Below are 14,562 nucleotides of genomic sequence, written 5' to 3' on the forward strand. Positions count from 1 at the left end.
ATGGAAAAAGAGCTTTGCACTCATTTGCATAGATATCTCTAACAAGAATTAACTTACCTTCCTTGAGCCCTGTCTTATGACATAAATGTGTTAAGTGCACACCACGACATCCACTTTGCTCTTGTTTTCTTCCCTTTTGTTCTGTGACGTAGTACTAAATTTGTTTTGTGTTAACTGAATAGTTCAGAGGAGTGAAGCTAAAAATGATCCAAAATACTCTGCGCTCTTGATCTGGGTTCAAATGCCAGCTCTTCTGCTTATTCCCTGCACAGTGCCGACAAGACCCTTCTCTTCTGGAGGCCTCAGTTTTCTTAGCTATGTACATGGGGATAAGATCATCCCTAAAGCCTCTCCCAGCTCTAAATATGTGATCTTAATGAATAGGTCATCAGGAGAACACCGACAGGACCATTTGAGGTGATTTTGGCTGCCTACTCCACTTCTGGTGTGAACTTGGGGAGTCACTCAGTCTTAGTGGGCCTTAGTTTCCTCATCTCCAGAATAAACTTAGATGATGACCTCTAGCACAGTTCATTGCTGCGCTAAGTTGGGGGGTGCACATTTTGTCATCCTGGCCGCTTCTGACTTGTATGACCTTGAATGTGGTGTGGTGATATGACATTGTTGGCCACTGAGATCTCTCTACAGGAACAGAGGCAAGGGCAGAATAACTGGTAGGAAAATATGTAGTTATTGAGGTTGCTGTCTAAAGACCAGGATGATCCTTTGTACTTAGAGTCAGTCAAGCTGCCAGAGTTGGGGATGGGAGTGCCTATTTCATGGGGTCTTGTTGCAAATAATGGAGTCTGGTGCTTTGGGCATGGTGAAAATAGTTATAATAATTAACATTTATATAGCCCTTTATGGTTTGCAAGTACTTTACCTGTGTTATCTTATTTAATCCCTACAGCAACCCTGGGAACTAGGTTGTTTTGTTTGTTTACCCCATTTGGAGTTTTCTTGGCAAAGGTACTGGAATGGTTTGCTGTTTCCTTCTAAACAAGGCACAGATGAGGAAACTGAGGCACACAAAGGTTAAATGATTTGCCCAGGGTCATACAGCTAGTGAGTGTCTGAGGCAGAATTTAAACGCCAGCACTCTTTTCAAGGTACCTCCTAGCTGCCAACATGGGAGGGCCACCTTGTTTAGATGACACTCTTGTGTTAACACATCTTGAGATTCCAGGAGAGAGATCTACAATGATTATAGTGCAAGGTTGAGTAAGTCACTCATACTGAAAATGGAAAAACAATTGATTCTCGTATTCTGTGACTTTTTATATTCCTCGATTGGAGACAGCTGCAAGTTGGTGGTTTTAAGTTAAATGTTGCATAAAACACCCTTCACACTTGTAAGAGCTTTTAAAAAAAATAGTAATTATGTATGTTTAGTAACACTTGATTCCGTGTGGGTTAGTTAAGATTCTGCTCATGAAATGTTCTTATGTCCACATTCTTTAATTCACATTCTTATTCCATTTATCCCTAATGGAAAGGTAGCCTTACTTGTCATTGTTAATTTTGTTGTGAAATCATTCAGATGCAGCATGCACTGACTCACCGGTTACATAACCAGCTCAGCTGTCAGAGCCACATGCGATCACATTTTCAGGGTGCTTTTCACCTACTGTATTAATGTCAGTGAAGAAACTTGGTCTTTATTTGCACCTGGTTTGAAAATAGACAGCTGTCATGGGAAAGGAAGAAAGTTATTATAGTCATTAGAATGACTTGCTGTGACTCAGTAATATCTCCTTGTACTTTGAGAAGACAGGATCCATAGATTCAGACCCAGGGGTCTAATCTAATCCATATATATATATATATACACACATACATATACATATACATATACACATATATATGTGTGTATATGTATATGTATGTGTATATGTATATATATGTGTATGTGAATATGTATATTTGTATTTTTTTTTTGGTGAGGCAATCAAGGTTATTAAGTGACTTGCCCAGGGTCACAAAGCTAGTAAGTGTTGTGTGTCTGAGGCTGGATTTGAACTCAGGTCCTCCTGACTCCAAGGCCAGAGCTCTAGCCACTGCACCACCTAGCTGCCCCAGCAATATCTTTTATTAAAGATTCTTAAGCCTTCATACACTCACTTATTTCTTTAATATTTCAGTAGATCTGTGATCTAATCAATGTGGGTATCTCTCCCAATGGTACAGATCTTGACCCACCCACACCTTGGCATCCTGTATGCCTCTTGTCCAAAGAAGTGTTGTGGTATGATGGGAAGAGTTACTGAGATCTGGATTCAGATTTTGGCTCTGATATTCACTGCTGAGGTGAATTTCAGGAAGTTACATGACTTCTCTGGACCTCAGTTTTCCTCATCTGTAAAGTTCAGGGGTGAGACTAGACGGTCTTAAAGGTCCCTTCCAGCACTCAACCTGTGATGCTGCATTCCTCCAGGGTAGTTCAGGGCTTTCCTCTGACTCTCCTAAAGTACCGTGGCTGTCTGTTGCAGCACATGGCCTCACCACTGGGCCCTGTGACCCATCACTGTCCCTACCTGACAGCAACTCACAAAAGAATTTTATGGTAGATACTGTCTTCAAAGGTATGTAAAACAGAGTACAGGTATGAAGTGTGGAAAACCATCACCAGTCGGAGGACCCATTCAGATCTCCAGATTATTGGGGCTATTTTGTGTAGAGCCCAGAAGTTGGTTCTTGGTCTGTCCTGCTAGTGGCCTAGTGTTCTAGTGTGTGTGCCACCCCCCTGGCTCCCATGCTCATTGCCATGGGCTGTGGTCCCACTTGGTGCCATCAGAGAAGCAACATGTAGGGTTAGAGCTAGCAATGGTGGAAGTGAGAAGGGCCGGCAGAGTCAGTAGAGATGAGGAGAGCTCAGGAGTAAGCCTGGCTTCTGACAACAGAAGCAAATAGGTTAGGGAAATGGAGGTAGGGGTGTGTGTGTGTGTGTGTGTGTGTGTGTGTATTTTGTTGTTGTTGTTGAGTCGTTCTAGTCATGTCTGACTTCATCAACCAATTTGGGCTTTTCTTGGGAAAGATACTGGAGTGATTTGCCATTTCCTTCTCCAGCTCATTTCACAGATAAGGAAACTGAAGAATGGGGTTAAGTGACTTTCCTGGGGTCCACACATCTAGTAAGTGTCTGAGAACGGATTTGAACTCAGGAAGATGAATCTTCCTGACTTCAGGCCTCACATGGCACATAGTAGGCATTATATGAATGCCTAATATTCCTTCTTCTTCCTCTAGTAAGCAAATTAATTGTACCATTTGAAGAATTAGTATAACCGTCTGCGGTGTCTTATGATCAAATTTACTAGGTTTCTTATACAATACTTGAAGTGTGACCAAAAAAAATTGAGGGCCAGAAAGGAATGCTGACTTTAATGGGAAATTAGACATAATTAAATGGAAGACTGTTTGATATTTTGTTAGGGTGCTATATGAGATTGAGGTGATGAGTCATCTACTGTTGATGGCTTTGCAAGCTGGGGTGCCTTGATAATGAGCTTAAGTTAATCTGCTTTTGCTTAAATGCTGTACTATGTTAGAGGAATATTTGTAAAATATTAACAGCATTGAATCATTAATGGCAGGAAGGTTATAGAGCCAGAAATGTCACCAGGTGTATGTAGGCCTTCTTACCTGCCAACTCTTAGAATCCACTGGGTAAGAATTTGAGAGGTAGATTATCTCTAAAGTCCTTGCCAGTTCTAATATTCTGTGATCTAATAGGGTGTTCTCCATTTGAATGACATTCGTTGCCAGTGGGGCAGTTTAAATGGCAGAATCTTATCTATAACCTCTTGCAACCCTTAGCTATTAGGCAACAGGTAATTTTTTCTGAAGGTTTAGTGTCTTAGAGATATGGGAGCCCATTAACATGGTCTCTTTTCCAAAGGACAGATGAAGAAACTAAGATACAGAGATTAAGTGATTCTTCTCCAGGATAGCCCAGTGACTCAGAAGTCAATTCTTACCTTCCAGTTTTCACACTGTGCAGAAAATCATGATTCTTGAATCTTTCCATCAAGAATCCTAGTGGTATCCAGTCCAGTTTTGTGGCTTTCCTTCCCCACCCAACCTTGCTTTTATGAAGAAGCTCAGCCAGTGAATTGGGGATCAAGAGGCTAGGACTCTAATCTCCACCCTGTCACCAACTCACTGTGGTCTTAGGTGAATCACATACCTCCTCTGGGCCTCAGTTTCCTTTTCTGTAAGATGAAGGAAAGTAACTCAGTGACCTCAAAGATCTTTTTCTAGCTATTAAAAAATCTCTTTTCTCCATCAGTGTCAGTGGAGCCACCTCCTTTGGACCCTAACATCACAATTTCCAGTGGGCTCCATGGGGAAGTAGGAATGGAAAGAGGAGAGTGATGGTGGAACCCCCTCCTCTGCTGTTCTCTATGTTGAGTTCTCTTCTGCTACTCCATAATTTGGGAAAAGTTTAACTTCCGTGCCTTCCTTCCCCATCTTGGAATTCAAGTAGAATTAACTGTGATGAAGCCTGACCTCTTAGAACCCCTTTCAGGCAGGACCTACGGCAGACATTTTGTGCATAGCTTGTTTTAAAAAAAACAAAAAACTAACCATTAAAGTAGAGTCTATCCTGCCAAATTCTTAGCTGGGAGTAATTTTACTTGCTGCTTTATTTAAAAAGACTTTTTTGGGCAGAGATTTGACTATACTACACCCTGGGAAAGTCTTAATGCAACTTCTAACCCATATGCTAGTCCTGTCCGACAGTGTTTTGAAACAGTTCCACTGTTAAGATATTGTAATAGAATAGATAAAATATTTATTGGCCTTGGAATCAGTAAGGCCTAGTTGAAATCTAGACTCCAACACTGAATAGCCATGTAACCATGAGCAAAGTCATTTGACCTTTTGAATAGGGCCTCAGTTTTCTTATCTATAAAATGGGCATGATGATACCTATAATACCCACCTCTCAGGGTTGTTGTGAGAATTGAATTAGGTAATATATGTAAAAAGCTTTTCAAACTTCAAAGCAGAGTATAAGTGTCAGATTTTGTTGTTGCTAATCCCAGTATATACCATTAAACCATCAACTCTTGGTCATCTGTGGCAGGTGACCACCATTTAATGCTTAACCCCAGTAAGAAGGCTTTTCTTGTCTAACTCCTCTCCATCTTCACTATGTATTTTTTCTATATGTTCTGCGTTTGTTTAAAGAGACCGGGTTGTCTCATTCTAGTAGAATTTAAACCCCTTGAAGCCAGGTACTATTTGTGACATCAGCACCATACACAATGCATGGCCCAGAAACTCTTGTTGATTGATAATATTCTATGAATGAGTCCATTGTTTATATTAAGTCTAAACCAAACTTTAAATATAATTGATTGAATTTGTTTCCAAAACCAAAGCTTGTATTTTGCATGTTGGCAAGATAAGCCAATTATCAGTTTATTAATCTGATACTAGTGATTTTTAAACACCATCTGGAGAATTTATATTGGTTGTTATTTTTAATGTCATAGGTTTCAGAAAGTAACTTTCATATTTTATGTTAACACTTTAGGACTCTGGATTGATTTGGAAATGTCCTACAATGGGCCCTTTCTGATGACGCTTGAGACCAAAATGAATTTGACCAAACTGGGTAAAGAGCCTCTTGTTGAAGCCTTCAGAGTTGGAGAAATTGGCAAAGAAGGGTAAGGGATGACACTAATTTAATAAGCAACATTCAGCATCTAGTTTCATTGTTTGAATAATTTAGTTCCATTTTTAAAGTATATTTTGAGTTGACGTTTAGTTCATTATTCAAGTGGAGGTGAATGGTCTGTCCATTTTATGGATTTAACCTGTTACATTTTATAGTTTTGTAAATTCCCACCTGAGACTTGTTATGGCTAATTGCATTGCCTTTAAAAAAAAATGCTTTTTAAAAAAATCAGTTCCTCTTGTTTTTGCATCACCTTCATTTCCAGATATATTCCTGCCCCTCATCATTACCCAGTGAGCCTTCCCTTGAAACAAAGATTTAAAAATGAAAAGAAAGAAGAGTTTTATAAAACCAACCAACATATTAACACATTTGAGAGGATATGCAATCTTTCACACCCATAGCACCTCACATACAAACCCCCCTGTAATAAAAAGAGGGAGATGGATCTTCTCAACTCTTCTCCTAGGTACAAGCTGGGTCATTATAATTGCATAGCCTTCTTTTTCATTTTATTGTTCTCCACCATTTACATTTTTGTCATTGTGTACATCATTTTCCTGGTTCTGCTTAACTTCATTCTGCATCAGTTCCTATAAGTCTTCTTATGCTTCTGAGTTCTTCATTGTCTTCGTTTCTCATGAGGCTGTGATATTCTATTACATTCAGCACAGTGTGTTTAGCCACTCAGTGGGCATCTACTTTGTTTCTGTTTCTTTGCTGCCACAGAAAGTGCTACAGTGAATATTTTAGCCTATACAAGATGTTGCCTTCTGGCTTGACCCTTCTTGGGCTGTAGATTGCATTGTTTTTCACTTTATCATTTACCCGTGATTGAATGTTAGCAAATTGGAGGTCCAAGTCAGTGAAGTTTGATTGAATTTTTAATGAAAACTCTGAACAGTTAACATTTCACACAAATGTGAGTTTGCATTTATAGGTTTTATTTAGTAAGAAGTTCTATTCATTGCAAAAAATAATTTTTAGGGAATGGCTAATCATCAGCGTAAGAATTGCTTTGCGATATTTGAACTTGTTTATGTCATTGCCTGTTTGGTTTTTTTTTTTTAAGTTTTATTGATGCTTTTTACATTGTTCTCATTCCCCAAAGACTCTCTCCTCCCCTTCCTCTTCTGTGGAACCTTCACTAGTAACAAAGAAATTAAACCAATCAGCCATATCCTACAGCCGAGACAACATTTGGCATCTCTAGTCTACCACTTGTCTGCCAAAAGGAGGGATCCTTTGTTCATGTCCCTGGGGACATGCCTATCTTAGAAAAGCTTGTGTACACTGTAAAATCAGCCACATGTGCTGTTGTGATCATTAGGCACTTGCACTGATAAAGTCTTTGAAGAATTATCTATTGGTATTTTAAACAGGAATGTGATCAGTAACAGATCTGTATGATTTAGGCCCTGGGGCTGGGCTGGACTGGGCACCAATCCAATCAAGGCTTGACCTTAAAAGAATTGACCCTGGGTTTGAATAACTCCAGCTTCAACACCCTAGCTTGGAATCCATAGCTCCATATTTTGTAGTCCCTTTTGGAAAAACCCCTGGATTTTCCATTGAAAGCAAGCTTCCTTCTATGCTGGTTAATCTAATCACACCTCAGGCTTGAACTCAAGACAGTTGGGTTTTATTTACTTATGAACCCAGTATAAATGCTATTCTTTAGAAATATTTCAGAAGATATTTGGGGAAAGAGGGGATTATGCAGTTGAGAATATGTTTATTTTACTTAGATGCTTCTGGTGCAACTAGGTTCTTTAATCCCTATTTCTAGTATAATAGTTACAGCATTGCACCTACCGTTTCTCATCTAACTTCTATCTGTGCTATTTTCCCTTCATTCGTTTCTGCTGTTGTGTTATATAATGTGTTTGGACTCGGCAATCTATGGATTTGTATTTCCTGGTGAGTGGATTTATCAGTGTAGCATTTCATCCTCCTGTGTGTGCTGAGTCTTGTTGGTCATGTATGAACCCATCTTAAGAGTTTTCTTCCATCACCTTCTTACAAATAAGGGTGCCAGACTGTGAGCCTCAGAGCACTTAGATTGGGGAAGATTTGGAAAGTGTTTCTAGTTCTTCTAACTCATAATGATTTTGTGACCCTGAGGATTTCACTTAATCTTTCAGTGCTCTGGGCAGCTCTCTAAGACGATCAATTGCTGAGATGCCAAACTGCATTAATATAGGGAGCGAGTGTCCTCATGTGAGTTCCCTATAGCAATGAAATCCCAGGTGTAGTCCCTATCCTATCCTTAACTCTTCTATCATTGCATTACATCTGAACAGTGATCAGCATCCTCTTCATTCATAAAATAGGTCAAGCGTAGTGGATTTTACTAGAGTTTCTTTTGCATCATTACAAGTGGAATTACTTATTTACTGAGAGACCTCAGGTAATTGTTATTTCTAACCTAGTGATCTATCTAGAGCAATGGTCTCAAAAGTAGGGTGTATAAGACAATCCATGAGAAAAAAACAACTAGAACTTTTAATTTAAAAAATAATATTAATATCTAGATTTACCCTCATTTGATCCATGTTGGTTACATGTTGGTTGGTTCAGATTAGTCAGCCCTGTCCCTATGCCAAACCAGCCCTTGCCTTGGATCTCATGCTTGTCATCCTTCTCTCTCATGTTCATTCCCACTCCCACATTTCCATCACAGCACCCTAGATTAGGGAGCTGGGTTCACAGAGGGCACGCTGGGCAGGACTGTGTTCTTCACATGCTTAGGTCCTGTCAAGGAACATAGCAAAGGGTTGGCTCTTTGCCTAAAAGTTTAGACAGAAAGTTGACTTGCAACAGCAAAGTACCAAGGAGTTGTGGCTCAAATTAGAGATTAGATTAGATAAAATAAAGTATTTAGTAAATTTCCATGTTCTAGACACTGTACTAAACTGCTGTGGATACACACTCCCCCCCCCAAAAAAAAAGACTGTCCATTCCCTCAAAAAGCTTATGTTCTAATTGAAAGAGACCATCCAATAAAAAGGAGCCGAAAAAAGGTTGCAGAAGGGACATGGGCAAAGTTGAAAAGTCCAGAGAATCAGGAGTTGAGCCAGGTTAGAAGAGGGTTAAAAATTTCTAGATTTGAGCCTGGAGTGTTTGACACCCTATTTTTCTTGGTTCTCTCCTCCCCTAGTCACTAAGAATTCCCTCCTCCTCCACTTTCCTCCTCCCACCCTGGTTACCTTCTTTCGCCTTTCTTTACTCTGTCCCTTCTAAGAGCTTCACCCGCTTAGAATGCTGCACTGGGGAGAGAGAATTCTAAAGGGGCTGCACAAGGCATAGCTCCATGACCTAGTGTTGGGAGAGACCGCTTCATTTTACAGATGAAGAAACTGAGTTCCAGAGAAGTGACTGGCTCAAGGTCATGCAGGGCATCAGAGTGAGGACTTGAACCCAAGTCTTCTGACTCCAAAGCCAGTGCTTTTTAAGATTGATGGACTGAAAGACATAAAATTTAGAAAGTAGAAATTGTATTAAGAAGAGTTTCTATTAAGGTATGTTTTTTGCTTTCTTGGCCTTCTTAACATGATCTTTCAGAAACAGACTGTCCTTTAGAGACAGATTAGAAATGAATTATTACTTAGTGTCCATAGTCACTTGCACTTCATTATATAAACTTGAGTAAGGTAGAGGGGATGTACAAACTCCATAACCCAATTCAGAAGGTTCTTTATTAAGTACCTGAATCTGGGTCCTATGGATGCAAAAGCAAAAGTGAAACCACGTTGCCCACCCTCAAGGAGCTCCCATTCTAGTGGAAGGAAACAACATATACAGATAAGTAAATAAGTAAAAAATACATTCAAAATAAATATAGCAGAATTTCAGCAGTGATGGAGGCAGAGAACCAACCCTGAGGAAGTCCAGAAGGCTTCTTGTAGTGTATAAAGGATATTATTTTGATTTACAGGGTTTTTTTTTCAGCATTAGGGAGGAAGACCTCTATGTGTAATAAGATAAAGAGTAAAACCCAACTTTTTCACCACCCATTCACCTTGTTGGTTTTAGAAATGGCATTTATTTGGTTCATATGATTATAATGTGTACATCTTCTATCAATCAGCTTGATAGCCATCAAAGCCAAGTATCAAAATAAAACGAGACTTTAAAATAGTGTTAAAAACCCAAGATTTTAAAAAATAACAAAACCTGTTGTTCTCACTAAAAATATTTTAATAATCATTTTAGTGGGAACAAAAAGGATTTTATAATACCGCTAATAAAATAAAAATCAGGGGTGGCTAAGTGGTGCAGTGGATAGAGCACTGGCCCTGGAGTAAGGAGGACCTGAGTTCAAATCCGCCCTCAGATACATAACACTTATTAGCTGTGTGACTCTGGGCAAACCCCAATTGCCTCACCCCCCAAAAAAAATCATTTTAATTTAAGGTCTCAACTTCTAGTCACTAGAAGTTTCTCATCCAAAGAAAACACAAGCTCCATGATTCTATCATGTCCCTTTTAGCAGTTGGGGAAAAACCTATTTCCAGGGCTACTTTTTTCTGAAGTGAAGTTCTTCATGCATGCTGAACTATTAGCTATCATCAGAATCCCTTGGCAGCGAAGTTCACTTTGGACTGAAATTGATGATGCCTAAGAAGAAGTCTAGTGAAGGCAGAAGCATTTATCAGTGTCCAGGGAACCCTCTGAAAAGTGTTTACTGCTCCTGGAAGGCTACTGTGATCTCTGGGGAATTTAGTCATAAATGTGTGTAGGTTACTGAAACGTTTTCATGCTAGACTTTCCTTGGTAATTTAATTTTGTGCTCTTCTCCCAGTACATTTTGGATTCACAAGAGGAAGTATGTCAGATCACAGTCTTGCCAGTGATGACATTGATTACAGAGTGGTGCCCTTGTGGAGGTCAGGGCTTCTTATGAACATGCACATGTGTGTGTTTGTATATGTATGTGTACACGCATACATATGTCTAGCATGGCATTCCATGGGAGGGCATGCCAAGTAATAACAAAAATAACTGACATAATGCTTCTAAATTTCAAATCAATTGAATTGATATCATCTTATGACAGCAGTCCTTGAGTGTAAATGTTACAGGTGTTTTTATTTCTGCCTTACAGCTGAGGGAATTGGGGCTGAGAGGTGTTAAGTGACTTTCCATAGGATCACACAGCAGCATCACGGGTCAGAGGCAAGGCAGCAAGCATTTAGTAAGCGCCTACTATATGCCAGGCTCTGTGCTAAGTGCTGGAGATACAAAAGAGAGGCAAAGACAGTCCCTGCTCTCCAGGAGCTCACAGTATAATGGAAGAGAAAACTCGAAAATAACTGTGTGTAGACAAAATGCATACAGGGTAAATCGGGAATAATCAGCCGAGATAAGGCACTAGCATTAAGGGGAGTCTGGAAAGGCTTCCTGCAAAAGGCGTAGAGGTATGACTTCAACCTGTGTTTTCCTGACTCCCAGTAAGCTGTCTTTTCTTGCTGAGATACTTAATTTTTATGCTTATATTACCATTGTTTAAATCGAAAAACAAAGTGAGATAATATGTTCTAATGCTTTTATTGGAGAGGAAAACCCCAGAACATGAATTGCCAGAGGCAGGGATTAGAAACCCCAGAAGTGGCCCTGTCCTGGACCACTGGAAAGTGGAAGATAAATGAAATAAGTTTGAATAAACCGTCAGCACCACTGAGTGCTGGATGGTGAGATGGGCAGTTAACTTACCTAGAGAGCAGATTCTGAACATAATTGACTGACTGCCTTTTGCCCCAGGCACTTCGTTTCAGGGCCATTGGTGGCTTCCTAGGAAGCTTTCCAGTTTTCCAGCATCTCACTCACCCAGTCTGTCTCTGCTAGTGCAGGCTGGTCCTTTACTGCCCTCTTTTTCACAGTACAGTTTCAAACATGCCAAGTGACCACGCCCTTCCTGCACAGGTAGGTACTTCTTATGTTCAGAAAGATTTCCCGCACATGCTTCCTCAACCCCCTCACCATCTTGAGGGTAAAATTAAGAAAAGTAGACTATTTTCATTTTATTCCCACATGCCCTCTCCCCTTTAAGAAAGGCATACACTTCAGATATACAGTTCTTTTTGTTTTCTCCTATCCTTAGACTTTCCTAAAATTATGTTCTTGAGATTTGCTTCAGTTTATCTTAGCCCTGTGGCAATAAGATATACCCAAATGGAACTCATTGAAGTGGCACATAAAGGGATCAGTGGGTGTAAGATCTGACTCTTAAGTGGTTTCTGAATTATTGTTTACATTAATTAAAAAGTATTTCCAGTGAAGAACTGAGAATGTGTGTGTGCAACTGAATCTCATACTGATTGCACATTTAAATTCTGTTCTCCTGAGCAAAATCTTGGGGGACCACCCCTCCAGTCCCTGTTCCCCTCTCAACATACTATACACCCCATCCCAGTATACTCTCTTGCACCCTATGGGCAAGGATTCTTCTTCTTTGGTGGGCTTCCCACCTTCAAGGACTATTTAGAAGTTAATTATCCTGAGGTCCAGTATGGCACTGTGATAACCAAAAGAAATGCCTGTTCAAGAAAGAGATAGCTAAGAAGTGTTATTATGCAAGTTATACAGTTTTTCAGGTTTTCTTTTTGTTTTTTATTTTTAAATGAACAAAATAGACGCCCCAATCTGATCACTCCTTCCAAGTCACCACTTTGTCAGGTAGCCAACAGCTTCTTCTCTCCCCACTCACTTCCCAACCCTTAGACCTGCAGAATCTTTAGCACGTTATTTTGAACTCTCCTCCAGAGGAGCAAATCTGGGAAGGGGGAGAGAAGGTTGGCTTCTGGCAACAGCCAGAAGAAGGCTTTCAGAGCCAAGTCTAGACACCAAACTGGGTAATATCATTTAAGCAAGCTATTGAAAGATTATTTGTTTGCATTATTTATTTATTTATTTGTTTTTAGGCAATTGGGGTTAAGTGACTTGCCCAGGGTCACACAGCTAGTAAGTGTCAAGTGTTTGATCTGAGGCCGGATTTGAACTCTGGTCCTCCTGACTTCCAGGCCCGTGCTCTATCCACTGCGCCACCTAGATGCCCCCCAAGATTGTTTGTTTGTGTATGTGAAGATTGTTTCCAAAATGTTTTGATCAGTGACAGACAACATCATTGAAGTGAGTGCCAGCCTCCCAAAGTGATGCCTTAAAGGATCATACACCTATGTTTGGGTCCAGTCTCTTTGAGAAGCCAGTGAATAGCTCACACCTATTTCCCCTGAAGTTGAATGCTGAGAGGTCAAGATCATAAGTTGGGTGTTCTTTTATTATAAAGTCACAAAGCCAAAGGCCATTCCCATTGTGGATCCTGAGGGACCCCAAGCTTTTGGGCTGATGAGAGTGCTACCCCCTTCCCTGCTCTGCCATTAGAAGGAGGCACTTTCTTTGCTTCCACATCATCTGTGGTTTAGTCCGATTGCTACAGTTCTATCCAAATGACTATTTTCAGTCCAGGAAGAGTTGCCTGCCCCTATGCTCTGCTGGAGTGATTAATTCAGTAACCTGAGACCTCTCTGCAGTTCTCAGCATTTAGTATTTTCCCCTGTGAGGCCTGGAGGCTGCCAGGTGATGGATGTGGGAGGAGAAGAGATAATCAGGTTGGTGGGTCAGCAGTATTCAGTATACTTCAAGAGCTCTGGATGAAAAAGAACTCTATTGATTCAATAGACGGGACCCTGGAGACTTGGGAATCACTGGGATTATGCCACCCTCACCACCAAGAATGAGAATAGATAGCAAAGTCATTCTTGCTAACTGAATGTTAAAGACACATTGCTAAAAGGTTTGTGTCTTCTGTCCCAAGTACTTCACTGCGGGTATCTCAGGAATTACTAAATTCAGCAGAAATGCCTCTTTCTAATGGTGAGCAGTTCCAGCTTTGTAAGCCTGGAATGCATGTAAACATTTCCTAGAGAAAACACTTCCTGGAAGACCAAGCCACTAGATGGGGAGGCTGGTTGCTTTTTTCTGTGACTAGGTACAAGTGTGTTTGTTTCAGGCAAGGGAGTTTTCCCTTAATGTTAAACAAAAGTCTGTCTGCTGAAACAAGCCGGCTCTCACCTTTCAAAGGCTGCTTCAGAGAAGGGTCAGTTCAGCATGTTGTACAGGGAGCTTGAAGGTACCCTTCCTTACAGATGGGCTCCTGTTTCAGAGGAGGAGGGTGCAATCCCAGCCCTAGATGAACTTCTGATAGCCGCCATGCATTTCAGCGCTCAGGTGTATGTAACTCGTACTTGGCTGGGGGAATGTAACAGTGTCCCCCTTTGCCCTCCACTGCTCTGATGTCCATCCTGGCAGCCGACAGAGGGCTCCCAGAGCCAGAGAAGCAGACCTGAGGCAATCCAAGGACTATGGCTGCCTAGAAACAAGTCAGAAACACAACTGACTTGACCTTGACCTTACAACTGTCCTCGCTAACATCCCTACTCCCTTTACTTATCATTAATCTTTCCTGGTCTTCTGGCTGCTTATCTGCTGCCTACAAATAATGCCCTTGTCTCCTCCAGTCTCCCTGCCTCCATTCGTCCATCCCTTCTAACTATCATCCCACATCTGTCCTGCCTTTTGTGGCTAAACTCCTTGAGTAGGCTGTGGACAATAGGTTCTTCTCTTCCTGCTCCCTTCTTAACTCTCCGCGGTCTGGCTTCCAGCCTTATTGTTCAACCCAAACTGCTCTCTGTGAGGTTATTAATGATCTGTAACTTGCTAAATCTAATGTCTTTTTCTCAGTCTTCATCCTTCTTGACCTCTGTGCAGCCTTTGACATTGTCAGTCACCCTCTTCTCTAGGTTTTCAGAACACCTTCCTCTTCTGGTTCTCCTTCCACCTCTTTGACTTCTTCTCAGTCACCTTTGCTGGCTCTT

General features: G+C 40.8%; 1 protein-coding gene across 3 annotated transcripts in view; it reads left to right on the forward strand.

Annotated features, from left to right (window-relative positions):
• Positions 1–14,562, forward strand: part of TEX2 (testis expressed 2) — a 153,199-nt gene that overhangs the window by 126,896 nt on the left and 11,741 nt on the right. For all 3 annotated transcript variants that reach the window (XM_021002483.2, XM_078155935.1, XM_021002484.2), the window contains one exon: positions 5,543–5,675. In XM_021002483.2, coding sequence (XP_020858142.1) covers positions 5,543–5,675 — 133 coding nt within the window. The remainder of the gene's footprint in view (positions 1–5,542; positions 5,676–14,562) is intronic.

Source organism: Phascolarctos cinereus, unplaced genomic scaffold (genome assembly GCF_003287225.1).
Source record: "Phascolarctos cinereus isolate Bilbo 61053 unplaced genomic scaffold, phaCin_HiC Scaffold_5;HRSCAF=322, whole genome shotgun sequence".
NCBI classification, from domain to species: domain Eukaryota; kingdom Metazoa; phylum Chordata; class Mammalia; order Diprotodontia; family Phascolarctidae; genus Phascolarctos; species Phascolarctos cinereus.